The following is a 15,508-nucleotide window of genomic DNA, read 5'->3' on the forward strand; positions in this document are numbered from 1 at the left end:
GAAGTAGTGTCTGTAAGTGACTGGCCCATTCACAACAACTTGAGATATCAAATAAAAGTATCCAATAGAATCTACAAACGTAGAGTTGAGTGGCGAGCTGTGATTGGAGAACAGCCGATGAGGAGGACCAATCACAGCGTGGCAGGTCAGACAAGTTGCAGACAGAGGAGGCGGCGTGTGTGTTTCCAGAAGCGATTAGTTTGTATGAGACCACGAGCCTAAAGGCGTCTATAGCCACACGTCAGTATTGATCCGGACAGCTTGTCTGACTGTTCTTTGATGACATTGATCAGCGTTATTTTACAAGCTGACTACTAAAGCTTCGTATCATATTTGGACAATGAGGAAAGTCGCTCTGCTGCTCATTGTGCTGCTGGGCGTTGCACACTTTGCAACTGTGAGCCGCTGTGAAGATGGTAAACACACCTTTTTGTATTTATTCTAACTGTGTTTGTCACTGAAGTGAAGTCTTTCCATCAAGTTATTGTGATGCAAAGTAGCTAGCCGAGTTTTTTTGGAGGCGTCCTGTTAGCACGCTAGCAGTCAGCTAATGTCAACACAGGTGGTCCAGATCATAAAAATACTGAAGCTACCTGGCCTTTAAGTCCTGACAATAAAAAAAAAAAAAAATCAATCCAGCTATGTTACACAGTTTTATAGAAAGTGTAGACATGTTAACCACGCAGGTTAGCTAATTATTGTCAAACAGGATGTTGCCTCCAGACTTTTTTTTTTTTTTTTTTTTTAACCAATGATAGTGAAACACAAACTAAGATGGATGTGAAACACATCTCTACCTGACTTAAGATCCACGTGTCCTTTTGTTTTGGTTTTGTTGCCGTTAGATGTTGCAGAGGAGAAGGTGGAGACTGACGACGAGGAAAGTGATGATGAGGAAAGTGATGAGGATAATGATGAAGAAGACACAGAGGTGACAGAAGAAAACGGGGTGCTTGTTCTCAATGACAACAACTTTGAAACTTTCATGGAGGGCAAAGACACAGTTCTGATTGAGTTTTATGCTCCATGGTATGTCTGTTTCTCCTCAGTGTGGCACCTTTTATTATTTATATATATATATATATATATATTTTACTTCTAAAGGCATTTTTCTATTCACAGAGATACCTCAAACTATCTGTATAATTTATATATAAAACTGTGTTCTTTGTTTTTCCTGTGTAGGTGTGGCCACTGTAAACAGTTTGTCCCAGAATATGAAAAAATCGCCCTGGCTCTTAAGGAGAATGACCCACCTATACCTGTGGCCAAAGTTGATGCCACAGTAGCCACCGTCTTAGCGTCCAGGTTCGACGTGTCCGGCTATCCCACAATAAAGATTTTGAAAAACGGGGAGCCTGTCGACTATGAGGGAGACAGGACGGAGAAAGGTAAGAGGGCTTAATCGGTTGTCTTATGATTGAACATGATCTCTTTTAAAAGCGATGTGTGATTTGAGGACTGTATTTTGCTGCAGCTATTGTGGCCAGAGTCAAAGAGGTGGCTCAGCCGGATTGGAAACCTCCTCCTGAGGCGACGCTGGTGCTAACCAAGGACAACTTTGATGACACTGTTAACAATGCAGACATCATCTTGGTGGAGTTCTACGCTCCATGGTTAGTCCCCACACTGTCAGTCATAAAACACGGGTCGCTCAGGTGCCTCTCTGTCGGCTCTGACTTGCAGCACTGATATCTTCTTCTTCATGATTTGCTGCTTGTCACCTTCAGGTGTGGACACTGTAAGCGTTTGGCTCCAGAATATGAGAAAGCAGCCCAAGAGCTCAGCCAGCGCTCTCCTCCCATCCCTCTGGCCAAGGTGGATGCCACCGTGGAGAATGAGATCGCCTCACGTTTTGAAGTCACAGGCTACCCCACACTCAAGATCTTCAGGAGAGGGAAGATGTTCGACTACAACGGGCCCAGAGAGAAGTATGGTAGGTGATTTTGTGCCATACAAAATTGACACTAGCTTTTTCGAGTTTGTCTTTGCTATTTTTTAACTATTACTGTCGATCCATCTCACTTTGTATGTTCTTTCTGTTCCTTCAGGGATTGTTAATTACATGGGTGAGCAGGCAGGGCCCCCCTCGACGCAGATCCAGGCGCAGAAACAGGTGCAGGAGCTTATCAAGGACGGGGATGATGCTGTGATCGTTGGTGTGTTTTCTGGGGAACAGGACGCAGCTTATGAGATCTACAGCGAAGCCTGTGAGTATCTTAAGCGAGTTGTCGAAAAGAAGCTCGGCTTTGAATGAATAGTCCACCTAACCTCATGTCTGTGTACGGTAAAGCTGGTTGATATTTTCCAAATGCACATGTAGATGTCACTCTCACTGCTGTCTGTCTGTCTGCCTGCCAGGTAATGCTCTGAGAGAAGACTTCGCCTTCCGTCACTCTTTCAGCTCTGAAGTTTCCAAACTGCTCAATGCTTCGCCTGGTCAGGTTGTCATTGTTCACCCAGAGAGGTTCCGCTCAAAGTACGAGCCCGCTTCACACACACTTACAGTTAAGGTATCGTTGTTTTTTTACTTTTTATTTTTTAAGTTGATTTTATTTTTTATTAGATGTGTTAAAAAAGCTTAATAGACTCTGAGTCCTCTCTTAATATTTTCTTTGAGTTTGAGTGTGGGGTAAATGTAGTCTCAAGGTAAAATCCCTGGTGTTAATCCACTCTTTTAAACAAGATAAATCAAGGTGTTTTTTTTTTTTTTTTTTTGATTCTACAGGACTCTACGTCGGTGTCTGAAATGCAGGAGTTTATCAAGAAACATGTGATTCCTCTGGTGGGCCACAGAAAACCAAGCAATGATGCCAAGCGCTACACAAAAAGACCCATGGTGGTTGTTTACTACGGAGTTGACTTCAGCTTTGACTACAGGAAAGGTGAGTTCTTCTTATTTAGGTTAGACCTGGGATTTAGTTCTGCAGGGGCAACAAATTTTGACACGTTTAATTGTTATTTAAATATTTGACTGACATACTGTAATGACGTTTGTGTCAAGGCATTAAAAAGATCAATGAATGCATGTTTTTAGAAAAGACTCAGAAACATTAATACCACTTGTGAAGAATGACAGAAGCAGAGGACAAATGTCTCATGTTTGTCTTTAATTTGCAGCCACACAGTTCTGGAGGTCCAAGGTGCTGGCAGTGGCCAAGGACTTCCCAGAATACACCTTTGTCATCGCTGACGAGGAGGACTATGCTGAGGAGCTGAAGGCCCTGGGCCTGAGTGAGAGCGGAGAGGAAGTCAATGTAGGAATTCAGGGAGAGGAAGGCAAAAAGTACGCCATGGAGCCCGAGGAGTTTGACTCTGAAGTGCTGAGAGACTTTGTGATGGCTTTCAAGAAAGGTACGTGTGGAGTGGTTTTGACTATTTTGAGGAATAGTATCATGTTAAAAGACGCATGTTTTCCTGATAGGAATGTGAGGAAGATGTTTTTTTTGTTGTCCCCCCCCCCCCCCCCCAAACTTTTGCTGTGTAAACAGTTTAAAAAGTAAAGTTTCAATATATGATTTCTAGGTCTAAACATAAAGATTTTATAAGTTTAAATGAAAGTCCATGTTTGTTCTGATCATTTCTCTCCCGTTCACAGGGAAGCTGAAGCCCATCATTAAATCCCAGCCAGTTCCAAAGAACAACAAAGGACCTGTGAAGGTCGTGGTTGGAAAAACCTTTGACGACATCGTCATGGATACCAAGAAGGATGTCCTGATTGAGTTTTATGCTCCCTGGTGTGGCCACTGCAAGAAACTGGAGCCCGATTTTTTGGCTCTGGGCAAAAAGTACAAAGGGGAGAAGAACCTGGTGATCGCCAAGATGGACGCCACAGCCAACGACATACCAAACGACAGCTACAAGGTGGAAGGCTTCCCTACAATATACTTTGCCCCGAGCAACAGCAAGCAGAAGCCCGTCAAATTTGAAGGTGGAGACAGAACAGTGGAGGGCTTCAGCGGGTTTGTAGAAAAGCACGCCACGAAGCTGTCGCAGAAGAAAGACGAACTCTGAAAATATCGCTCTCTATGAGTAGCTAAGAACTCAAACTGTGCTTGAGCGGACTCTCAGAGGGGGGAAAAGCAGGAGAGATCAATGGAGTTACTGTGATGATTACAATTTTCAATCATCGTTTTAGTTTCTGTTTGTTTCAAGAGATTCAGCTTTCTTCTGTTTCTAAAAGCATGTAAGCACTATTGGAGATTTCATTCTTTTTAAATAAAACTAAAAATGTTGGCAGCTTCGTGTGCCAGTACCTTAATGTGACTCGGAGGAAGTGATGATTGTGAAAGCAGACACTGCAGAAAACAAATGTTTTAGAAATTCAAGTGTTTTTAATCACATTTAAAAGAATTTAAACTCGAGTAATACGAGTGCATTACTGTCACGTTAATAGTGATTAACTGTTCTAAGTCTTAGCAGGAGAAAGATGAGCCTGTAGCAGTATCAGTGATTATAACATTACTATACAATTGGCACTATAAAATCCATCTAACATTACAAACCTGGCTTGGTAATAGTTTGGGAAAGTGCAACATGTTCTAAAGTTCATCACATGGTCTCATGCTGTATTTACACGAGTAAGAGATCTGAGCAGCTGTTCTGGATAAATTTATGTTCTTCACTGATTTTTAAGTGATACCAGTCTGATCGAGTGTGAACAGTCTATAGAAGGAAGCGTTGTTAGACTGGTCTTCTTCACACACAAGGCACTTGAAGATACTGGCACTGAATGAGACGGTTCTTGAGGTGGAGATTCTTATGAAAACTCTTTTGTGAACCGCTGGTGGAAATGACTGATTTTCTGCAAGACAACCTTCAGCTTCTCCGTGGGAGGCAAGATGGTCATCCTGGACAAAAAGTACAACAGGGGGAAGAAAGTTAACAGAAACTGAATGACTACAAACAGAGGGGAGGTTACACTTTGAATGTGTTGATTTTAGTGAAGGGATACTCCTTTCACATCGCTCCTCCAATCAACACTCTTGCAACAAGTTTTGGTCCCTTTTTGATTATGAATTTAGGGAAGATAAAAAATCTTTAACACCAACCTGAAGTGGAAGGTTCCCTCTCTCTGGCCAAAGCCGCTTCCTGGCACCAAGCAGATTCCCTCCTCCTCCAGCAGCCTCATACAGTAAAACATGTCTGGGACTGTGCCTTCCTCCTGTAGGTTTACACACACATTTATATCACCTTTATTATAGGAAGTCAGGAGATTAAGTGAGAGATGCTGGGTGTTTGTAACGCAGACCTTTGCCTTGTCGATAGCCTTCTGAGGTAGAGTGATGCGGGGGAAGGTGTACATGGCCCCCTGCACGGGGTTACAGGTAATGCCAGGTACTGTGTTAAAGATCTGCTCCGTTAGCCTCGCCTTCTCTGCTAAAGCTGCTAATACCGCCGTCCGCTCCTAAAAGGGGAAGCAGAAGGGAACGGTGAGAAATTAAAACCCAGAAGAATTTACAAATATCTAGATCTAACTTTACCTACTGTATAACAAGGAGTGTTCATGAGAACGATATGTAAATGTACTTAATACCAAACTGGGGAGAAGGTTGCATTACAGCAGTAAAAAAAAAAAAAAAAAAGTTCCAGGAACAAATGTTGGAGCTTAACAGGAGCGGAGGTCACAGTTTGGACTCGATAGAGACGATCAGGTGAACTGGAGGAAACGATTTCCTGCATGTGTCCTCGTGACAGCAGAGCAGAGCTGCACCAGATAGTGAGAGAGGGTGTTCTGCTCTCTGTCCAGCAGGTGGAGCTGAGAGTAGTTATTCCTGATAGAGACGTTTGTGTTGTCCTCCTCTCTGCCACCACTACATACAAGTCCAGCTTGTCATCATGTGTTGTGTAATTCAGCATCTTATTACCAACATTTAAAAAAAAATCTCCTGCGTCCAGTTGAAAACAACGACTTCTTTTGAGACTTGAACCCCTGAACTGATCACTTCATAGTATAGTAAGGGGTCATTTGGCCTCCTTGTGGCCATTAAAGGCATTGCAACATAGAGCAGCAACTCATAACCCTACAGAGCCGCTCTTATCTGCATCTGTCAAAAATCATTCAACAAAGCTGAATACAGTGTTGACCTTATAGAGCTACAACGCCTCATTACCAAACACTAAAAGGGGAGCCTGAGGACGAGATTCCATAGTGTCATTACACATTATTACACTGATGAAATCTGGTCGGGCCGGTTTGGCCAGTCGTTGCTCTAGTTTCTTCTGAAAAATGCATTTGTTCACGCCAAAAAGTAATCTTTTGCAGCTGGAGAAATATTTTGATTCAGCACAGCTTACATGTATGATCCCGTTTGTAAATCTCTTTTCTCACCTTGAAGTATTCCCAAAACATCCCAGAACTTTATGTTCTAACAGACAGCTAAACAGCCGAAGCTGATTATTCCTGAGAACACGTGAGGACTTCAGCACATACAAGGTTTTTGTGGGCAGATTATACAATGTGCTATTTACATAAGTCAATTCTGTGTTTGCGTACTCGAGCATTACTGGGGGGTGTGTGTTTGTGTGTGTGTGTGTGTCTCAGTCTCAGACCTTCATAAACGTGGTGTAGGAGGGCTCGTCTGGCAGTGGAGGGTTGACCACCAGGTCCAGGAGAGCCTGTCCGGGCACTGGGGGGCACAGACGCACTGACACAAGTTTGGTGAGCTGGGCCTTCACCTCAGGGTCCATGTTGATTATCTCCATGTAGCCGCCACGGAATCCACACCTGACAAAGTAAACAGAAGAGGAGGGAGTCAAACACAAAGTCGTACCTTTTCCTATAGATGTGCACGTCATCACAAGAAGCTAAAACCAACTTAAAGATCATTGAAGCGTCTAAGTGTTGGTCTAGTTACTCACTCTCCCATGTAGCACTTGGAGGTGGAATGGAAGGATGCCATCTCCACTGTGCTGGAGTACTCTGGTCCCATCTCAAACAACACCTTCTTAAAGGAGTGAAACTTACAGCCCTCTGCATACACATTATCCTGGTAGACCTTCAAGAAGACAGAAACCCAATCAAACTGTAAACAATCAACTGAAATGTGCAAAAAAGATCTACTAAACAAAGTAGCTGTGCTTTGCAAGTCTGGTCCCAAATAGTGAAAGAAGGTGGTCCGACTCTTTATTAATGCAAGACATGGCTGTCGTACCTCATCAGCCATAAGGAAGAGATGCTCCTCTTTTGCAAACTTGATCACGTCTTCAATGCACTGTCTGCTCTGGACTTGACCTATCATAACCAGAGGATTCATGTCTTATGTGTAGCAAGTCGCAGAGATGACCATCAAACTTCTGCCAGCAAACATACCAGTGGGGTTTCCAGGGTTGATGATGCAGAGGACGCGAGGATTGCAGTGCTGCCTGGCTTCATTCAGAGCTCTCCTGACCTCGGCAACATCCAGACTCCAGCACTTGTCCTCGTCGAGGTAGTAACTGACCTGCACAGCACCCAGGTCTGCCACCGCTGCAGAGTACAGAGGGTACTGTGGGATGGAGATCATCACTCCTGTACGGTCACGACCCTCGCCACGCACCAGCAGCTTCAGCATGGTCTGGAATATAGAAGAGTGAGCAGCCGATGAGGAAAGGAAAAGAGGTAATTTAAAGAAATGAGGTTTCAGAGTGTAGTAGATGTACTTCTCATGAAGGGACTTTTGGTGCACATCATCGTATAACAACTTATAAATCCTAAAAAGATAAAACAAAGATAAAACAACACACAACCAATTCAATCCAAGAGAAGACCGTTTGTTTCTTCGCATTTTAATCAAACTTTTCCTCCATTTGATCCTCCTAAATTATTAGATTTTTCTGTGTGGTGGAATAATAAATGTGAAAGCTGCTGACAGTGTGCCTTACAAATTGACTCTGTAACTGCTGCTGTACAACAGCAGATATCAGCTCGTGCAGAAGTTGAGTGTATCTGAAGGTCATCCAGTAGCCTGATTGGGCCTCATAAAACAGGAGAAAGCTGATCTAACAGTGACAAAGGTCTCTGGGTGGAGTAAAGGAACTTATGTACAAAGTACAGTGAGTGTATAATTAAACGCATTTGAACAAGACATGATTCACAGGCCAAGCCGACCAGAAGTAGGTCATACGTGCTGGAGAAGGGAAAACCTGAACTCATAAAAGCAGTTTTGGGACACTTGCTTTTTACACTTTGTCAGCACCTTTCTGGCGGAATAAAAGAATGACTCGTACCACAATGGCATCACTGGCACCGGTGGAGAGGTAGATGTTGTCAGGGTTCGAGGGGATCCCACCATCTCTCTTCTCGATGTAGCACGCCACGTCCTGACGGATGCACTCGATGCCCTGGCTTGCACTGTAGGCCCCTTTAACACATGAACTTGGCTTTAACATGCTGCATTGATTACTTGAAGCTCTGTTTAGACAGCGTACTAACCCTCCACATAAATGATTAATGAGCAGACAAATGGAGGCCGACGGTGGTGACGTGTGTGTTTTGGAAAGTCGATGTGCGGCTGGGATTGGCAGAGAGAAGGGGAGTTGTCTGACCTATACTGTGGCCTCCGCATGCATCAAGAATTCGCCGCGCTCTTTGCTTGGCGTCCTCTGGGAACTTATTGTCTTCAAGGAGTTCTGGGTAAGCACACAATGCCAAAACCTGAGAGAGGAAAGGGAAAAAAACCCAAATCATTTTACTTGCAAATATGACTCCACACAGTTAAATATCCTGAAGACAAACTGTCACAAGTGGTCTTACCTGACGAAGAAATGTGATTGGTTTCTGGCCCATGGCGTGGGCGTCTCCGATGTTAGCCTTGATGACTTCTGTGAAAGGTTTCTTGACACCCTGCAAAAGATGAAAAATGAAAAGAAAAAAAAGATCCAAAATGTGAGCGGGTACGTCACGGAGGTTACGTCAGCGTAAATGGAGCAAAAATATTTCTGACATGTAGAGACAGACAGAATGTGTGCAGACACACGTCAAAGGGAAGAGATAAATAGGTCAACATACAATGAACTTTAAAGGGATAGTTTGGATATTTTACAGTACACGGCTTGAAGCAAAAAGTAACCAAGCAAGTTTAAATAAAGAAAACTGTCATCCTTGAGGGCCCTTTCCTTTAGCACTACTTCTTTTTTTTTTTTTTTAACTGAATCTTGGCTCTGCCCTGCTGCACACTGTCATATCTGCAGTTTGTTAAAGACAACAAATACAAGACATTAAACTTATATTGATAACAATGGCACTAAAGTGTTGATAAGACAATATATTGATAAGCACCTCATTAAATCCTACTTAAAAAATGCAGAATGAGGATTAACAGCATCAGATGTCCTCGTCGTCTGTACTTTAGTTTGGTGTCACCTGATGGCTCTGCATGTCAATGTTAGAAGAGACACTTGTATTCATCTCACACATGCATCCCCTCTCATTAGCAGCCTTTGTGTTTCACACAGACCCGGGCTGGCATGGAGTCTGTTTTGGCTTACAGAGCAGAGAGGACGCTGCTGCTGCTCGGCCGCACGGAGACACAAACCAGCCTCTGTCTCTGGATGTGGACGAGAAATCCTGGCGTAACCCAACGGCATCACCAGCAGGGTCTTTTTTTTGTTTTTTTTTGTTTCTGTCCTCATCTAAACCTTTTCCTCACTTTTCATCTTCATCCAATCAGAAAGTCCTTCATCTCCGTGTCTCTGAACTAATTGGGCCTCTGCTTTGGTGCCTGTAAGTCTGTTTGCTGGGCATAGCATGCTGCACTTATCAGATGAGGTGATGTTACCTAACACCAAAGCAGAGCATCAGGATCTGAAGATTCTAGTTTTCAGCTTTTTGATTTGTGCATAAAAATTCAAAACATTTGGAAATATTTTATTGTTCTGCATGCAGATGTGAAATCTAAATTAAAAAACTCAAATAAGCAATAATATCACAATATGATTTATCACCGTTAAACTCTTTTTGTCTTTAGTTCAAAAACAAAAAAACTTGAATTCAATTGTAACTTCAAGGAAATTGTCGTGAAATTCTCTTGTAATCCTAAAGGGTAGTGCATAACACGAGCGTTTAATAAACTGTTTAAATCAAGTCAATTCAAAGCTGCAAAAACACAATAACTTTGTGCTCCCTCGCTGCCTTCTGTCTCCATCAAATCTTGTGGGAAAAAAAACAACAACAAACAACCAGGAACTTGTTTAGTCTTCTGTGCATGTAAACGTGATCCAACCTGCCTCCTGTGTCTGAATGCAGGTGAAGAAAGCCGTGCTCTCACTAAAAGGTAATCTAGTTTTAAATCATTACACTTCCCCTTCTGAATAAATGTGAACTATGTCAGTGGCCATAAACTGATCTGGTCTTGCGTCTCATGATGTGCTGTATTAACCTGATTTGTCATTTCTACTAGATTAAATATCACTTGTTACGCCTTTAAGGTCAAAGATAGTTCCTTTCAGCTAAGGCACTATTCTCATTTTTGCATGACGGCGACATGGGGCTGATCAGGTTTCACGTTTTAGCTTTAAATCAGATATAAGCTCGTTTGAGATCTCAGTAACTGGGTGCAGCTCGTTTCCTTTTACGCCTTCGTCCTCGAGCAACAAAGAGGCTGCTGTTCTCCGAGGAGAGAGAAAGAGGAGCCAGTCGGATCGCCGGCTCAGCGCTGCGCTCTCCTGCTCACTCAGCACCAGGCACCCATTACACTGACTGGACCGCAAACACAGGCAAAGAAATCCTGAGGGGATGATCAGAACCTGACCTGACAGCCAAGTGCATTACACCTGAGCCTGTTTTATGATTTAAAATCACTCTTCTTTTTAAATACTTTAATGGAAAATATTCTCACAGCATGACCATGAAGGCCTTCAAACAAACTTCAACATGTTTTGGCTGCTGGTATCAGACAGGAAGTCCAAAACACGGAGGGGCTACATGCTGAAAAAACAAAAGAATTTCTCTTGTTAAAATAGACATTTGCTTTTTTTTTTTTTAAGTAAAGTTAATGCATGTCCTTATTCCAAAGTGCAAAAGCCCTGAATGGTTATGCATCCATACGTTTGATTCACTCCAGTTTCCCAGCTGTCACAACGAGATATGTTATCTTGTGATCTAAACCTGTCTGTTTCTTATCACCACAGTTGAACAAAACAAACCAAAAAAACAATGACCTAATTAATGTCTGCAGTGGCTGCAGGTCTTGGTCTGGCCTATCACAGGGTTTTGTTTCCTAAACTGCCACAAAAATGATCTCGTCATTACAAGAAATCAAGTTGTTGTTTTTTTTTGTTCATCCAAGGTTAAGAATAAAAACAAGTCACTATCTCAAGAAGACAACTCAATGAACCAGGTTTCATTACATTGAGATAATTAAGTCTGAGGGCTTCTGTATCACACAGAAGTGCTTCAGTCTAAAGAGACAGAATCTGAAACTGTCGTCCCTCCAACAGTGTTCAGTCATGCTACAGTAACTTTGCTTGTTCAAGCTTCGCAAACTCATGAATAACCAGCTACCACTGCTGCCTCGACTCATGCGATTCATCTCAATTAATATCATTTCTCAAAAGATGATTACATTCAAATACACTCCAGATAGTCCAAACACATGAACTAGAAGAACTGGGTGAAAAACAAACAAACACATAACTCAAAAGTGAAACCTCCATATGACACTTCCCAATTGTCCCAGATATCTCAGCCCAGCCAGAGGTCAAGATACGAGCCTGAATTAGCTGACCGCAGTGCAGACAACGCCAGGCCGGATGTCTGTGCAAGGATTTATAAGGGTCATGGCAACGTGAGCACATGCATCCACAAACACACACTTGCATAAAAACTTCTGCTGAGCTGTCAGTGAAAGTGTTCCAGTCATGGATTTATCAGGAAGCAGACCTGCAGTGGACAATGCAACCCCTCAGAGGAATCCTGGATGTCTCATTTATGAGTGATTTATTTTGTGTTTGTGTTTTCAGTGGCAGCTCAGCTTTACAGGTGGACCTTAAACCTGAAACAAGAGGCTCGATGTTTGCTCAGAAGATACTAGAAAAACAACCCCTGTCTATTAAAGAATAATAAAATCACATTAATATAAAGTCTCTACTTAAAAAAAACACTTTTCAGGACTTTAGATTAGCCCACACTATAATTAAATGTGTATATATTCATATAGACATTGAAATGATTTTCTGCAGATCATTCTAGTTTACTAGTCAAACTCTGAGCAATAGGTTCAGTTCATGTTTTTCTTGCCACAGAGGGAAAACAAGTTGACTTCCAAGAGCAGGAGCACTTTAAGCGGTAATGAAGCTCCTTGCAGAGAAAGGCCAAAGGGCCTCACAGCTGCAGCATCATCCAATGAACTCCCTCCCTTGTTGGGAGGAAAGCCAGAGGGACAAAAAGAGGACAGTGAATGTACCCTCTCATCTTACATAATAAGCCTTCCAACATATACACATCCTCCTCTCTGGATCCTGCAGTCACGTCAGGTTAGTGAGTGAAACTAATGATTCCCTCCTGGTCGGTACGGGAGTTGTGAAGAGGATTTAACTTTAGACAGGGTTGCATTACAGCTTTTAAGAGACTCCTACTCAACCTGTTTACCCTTCCTTAGGAAGGCAAAGTGGATCAACATTATGAGAGCAGAATGTAAAACAAGGGGATACACACAGCAGAACTTTACTGCTGTCATGCAGGGACTTTTGTACGATTCTCCGCTCATGAGATGAATAAATGATTATCTTATCTCATCTTAAAAGCTGACCCACTGTCTACATCCTGAGTGCTCTCTCAAGCAGTCAGCAGAATGTGTCTAAAGTACAAGTCTCATTCATGTAGACTGACCACTTCTCCTTCCAAGCTCTCTATGTTCTTACCATATCTCAAGGAAGCAACAGGGAATTAAAAAAAAAACTGTTGAAGAAACACTTATTAAACCATTTATCTTTTTGTGTGACCAATATTTGTCAAAGCACATTTTTGAAACACATTAACAACATAATAAAAGGTTGTTGAAGTCAAATTCCAGCTGTTTAAAGGGTTAAACAGCTGTAAGGATTATGCAAGGATGATCGTCTCAGTTACTACACGTGTACACCTAAAAGTTATCACAGACTGTGATGTGTTTCTTTCAATGCCAGCTGTCAGACTACACATGTATACAGCCAGGGACACCACGTTTCTTGTGGTGTTCACTTTCTACTCGTGCATTATCAAACTTCTCCGAGGCGCGCGCGCGCGCGAGCTGCAGCCACATACTTCACCTCTTTCAGCTCCTTCTCAATCTGCACCGCCCGCTGCACGATGGGACCTCGCACCGCGTACTCGACCCGCTTCACATTGGGGTTCATGTTGTCCAAAGTTAGCACCCTGCTTCCCCGATGCGGGACCCCGTTCGCTGCCTGTTGGGACATTTTCTCTTTTGTTATGTCACGCGCACGCTGTTTTTTTCGCAGTTGTTGTCGCACCTGAAAAACAGGAGGAAGATTGAGAGACATCATCAATGAACAGAAATCCATCCATGTAGCTGTTCACGTCAGATAAAGTGTATCAGCTGTTACCAGTTGTCGACGTTAGCCGTGTGTTTACAGCTCTCTAAACACTCCGGCTCCTCCAGCTCTGACTGACAGTTGAGCCTCTCGCGCTTCATATTCCCACCCGAGCCGACACGCCTTCGCTCGCGCCTGCTCATGGTTGGCTAGATTTCTTCACTACATTTGCTTCAGGCTTAAAGCGTGTCAAAATGACGCCTTTACGTGCTGTCGGACAAACTTTCCCTCGCCTTCGCGTTTGGCAAAGAGATATTTTGTCAAAAGTTCATCAGGTTTACTTTGAGGAGAGACACACTCCCCTGTTTGGGACAAGGACATCTAAATGTCTCCTCAAAACCAACGCTATAAAAAGTATCTATTAACTCTTACTCTATCAACCAGGCTACGTTTGTTTGATGAGGCATTGATAAGCAGGCTACTGTGGCCTATATTAAATGCAAACACAGGCCAACTTATAGGTTACAACAACATAAAAAAGAAGCTGCAGTGGAAACTTCAGCACTCTATAAAGATTTATTTCTCACTGGGGGGCAGCCAAGCACACCATAAGAGCGTGAAAATAAAAAGTAGCCAATGAAGGAAGGCCTATACAACCCTTTGAAGGCTACAAACATTTCAAAGCTTATTCATTTTTGCCATATGGTCATATATTTTCAATTTACAGCAGCAAGTAGCTAAGCTTTCTATTTTCTTAAAACACTTACTTTGTACAACAAAAACCGAGTAAAGAATAAAAATGACCAATTTAATACCAGAGCAGTAGTACAGACAATCGTAATCCTGTGTCGTAATTGAGGGATCAGATTATCTTTAATATTATCAAAACGTCTTTAAAAAGGGCTGAGGAGTTTTACATTAAAAGCTTTGTTACAAAGAGGTGTGTGCCTTACAACACTGCTTGGGTGTGTGCAGTCTTTAAAGGGATCGTGGGGCAGCATGTTTAGTTGAGGATCTAGTCTATCATGTGCTTTGCATTATGAACAAGGGGATTTAGGAGAAAGACCAGTCAGAACGAAAGAGGTCAATTCATTTAACTACAATGCTAATAACTGACAAACTATTGCAGTCTGTTTCCTCTTTAATAGTTTCCTCTTTACTAGCTTTTGGAGATCAGCAGTAAATGATCAGCCACAATCTGAATTTTACAACATGACCCTGGTTTGAAGTATGATGACGTCAAAGCGGCTACTTTCTTTTTAAGAATATTGTACCTGCATCAGGGTACAGCAAAGGAATTCCCACAAATTAATGAGACAGGGAAACACTGGAATCAAGAATGCAGGATAAGGTGAGCGCTTTTATTTGGACGAGAGAGAGAGAGAGAGAGAGAGAGAGAGAGAGAGAGAGAGAGAGAGAGAGAGAGAGAGACAGAGACAGAGAGACAGAGACACACACACACACAGATGATCTGTCTGCATGTGAGTAGGACTGAAGAGTGTGAAATAGAAAACAGCACAGATGTCTCGGACAGTTCTTTGGAAAGACACTTGATATCCCAAACTAAAGCAGTTGACATACGAGCATGTGATGCCCATGTGACTTTTGTGTCATAAAGTGCAACAAAATCTGATCCATTTGACCCGAACTTGATTTTACAAGACAGATCAAAAGTACAGATATTTATTTGAAGCAGCACTACAAAATGTGGATCTGATGATTTATTGGACCAATCTCAGTGACTAACAGTCTCATCATGTCTAAAAGAACATAAGCATGTTCTTTTTTTTTTTTAACACACTCAATGCAGCCGTTATCAAAGTGGTAAACACCACACAGCATCCTGCATACAGTTGAAAGCTGTGTAAATGTTTGTGCACGTTTGAAGTTATGGATAATTGTGGCAAGATCAAAAAAAGTTTTATAAGGCAAGGCTGTGACTCATGACTCTATAACCACCTAAATCAAGGGCTCATGAACTTTGACCTCCATGTCATAATTGTATAACTTGAGTTCACTGTACTATGTGGCTCACATGCTGCTGGCAGATGGATGA

General features: G+C 42.4%; 2 protein-coding genes across 2 annotated transcripts; one reads left to right on the forward strand and one right to left on the reverse strand.

The window, feature by feature from the left end:
• Positions 1 to 130: 130 nt before the first annotated feature.
• Positions 131 to 4,239, forward strand: pdia4 (protein disulfide isomerase family A, member 4). Its single transcript, XM_079361132.1, has 10 exons — positions 131 to 416; positions 846 to 1,029; positions 1,186 to 1,391; positions 1,478 to 1,616; positions 1,731 to 1,936; positions 2,052 to 2,210; positions 2,362 to 2,513; positions 2,729 to 2,885; positions 3,121 to 3,354; positions 3,599 to 4,239. Exons 1-10 carry the CDS (start codon positions 341 to 343, stop codon positions 4,012 to 4,014), a joined length of 1,929 nt encoding a protein of 642 aa, XP_079217258.1. The 5' UTR covers positions 131 to 340; the 3' UTR covers positions 4,015 to 4,239.
• A 75-nt stretch (positions 4,240 to 4,314) lies between these two features.
• On the reverse strand, positions 4,315 to 13,569 carry LOC306834875 (alanine aminotransferase 2-like). The gene is made up of 12 exons (XM_079361133.1): positions 13,525 to 13,569; positions 13,228 to 13,431; positions 8,735 to 8,824; positions 8,527 to 8,635; positions 8,209 to 8,342; positions 7,313 to 7,556; positions 7,155 to 7,234; positions 6,862 to 6,998; positions 6,553 to 6,727; positions 5,252 to 5,407; positions 5,052 to 5,164; positions 4,315 to 4,850 (listed from the first exon to the last, which is right to left on the reverse strand). The coding sequence occupies exons 2-12, from the start codon at positions 13,375 to 13,377 to the stop codon at positions 4,760 to 4,762; spliced, it is 1,479 nt and encodes a 492-aa protein (XP_079217259.1). The 5' UTR covers positions 13,378 to 13,431; positions 13,525 to 13,569; the 3' UTR covers positions 4,315 to 4,759.
• Positions 13,570 to 15,508: the final 1,939 nt, after the last annotated feature.

The sequence above is a fragment of the Symphodus melops genome, assembly GCF_947650265.1.
Source record: "Symphodus melops genome assembly, chromosome: 14".
Taxonomy (NCBI): Eukaryota; Metazoa; Chordata; class Actinopteri; order Labriformes; family Labridae; genus Symphodus; species Symphodus melops.

Excerpts from the sequence above, each read along its gene's own strand:
- pdia4 (XM_079361132.1), top strand. The coding sequence starts at position 341 with ATGAGGAAAGTCGCTCTGCTGCTCATTGTGCTGCTGGGCGTTGCACAC. Across the intron at positions 1,392-1,477 it reads GGGAGACAGGACGGAGAAAG|CTATTGTGGCCAGAGTCAAA; the intron begins GTAAGAGGGCTT and ends ATTTTGCTGCAG. Across the intron at positions 2,886-3,120 it reads CAGCTTTGACTACAGGAAAG|CCACACAGTTCTGGAGGTCC; the intron begins GTGAGTTCTTCT and ends TTTAATTTGCAG.
- LOC306834875 (XM_079361133.1), bottom strand. The coding sequence starts at position 13,377 with ATGTCCCAACAGGCAGCGAACGGGGTCCCGCATCGGGGAAGCAGGGTG. Across the intron at positions 8,343-8,526 it reads ATGCGGAGGCCACAGTATAG|GGGCCTACAGTGCAAGCCAG; the intron begins GTCAGACAACTC and ends CATGTGTTAAAG. Across the intron at positions 7,235-7,312 it reads CAACCCTGGAAACCCCACTG|GTCAAGTCCAGAGCAGACAG; the intron begins GTATGTTTGCTG and ends TGGTTATGATAG.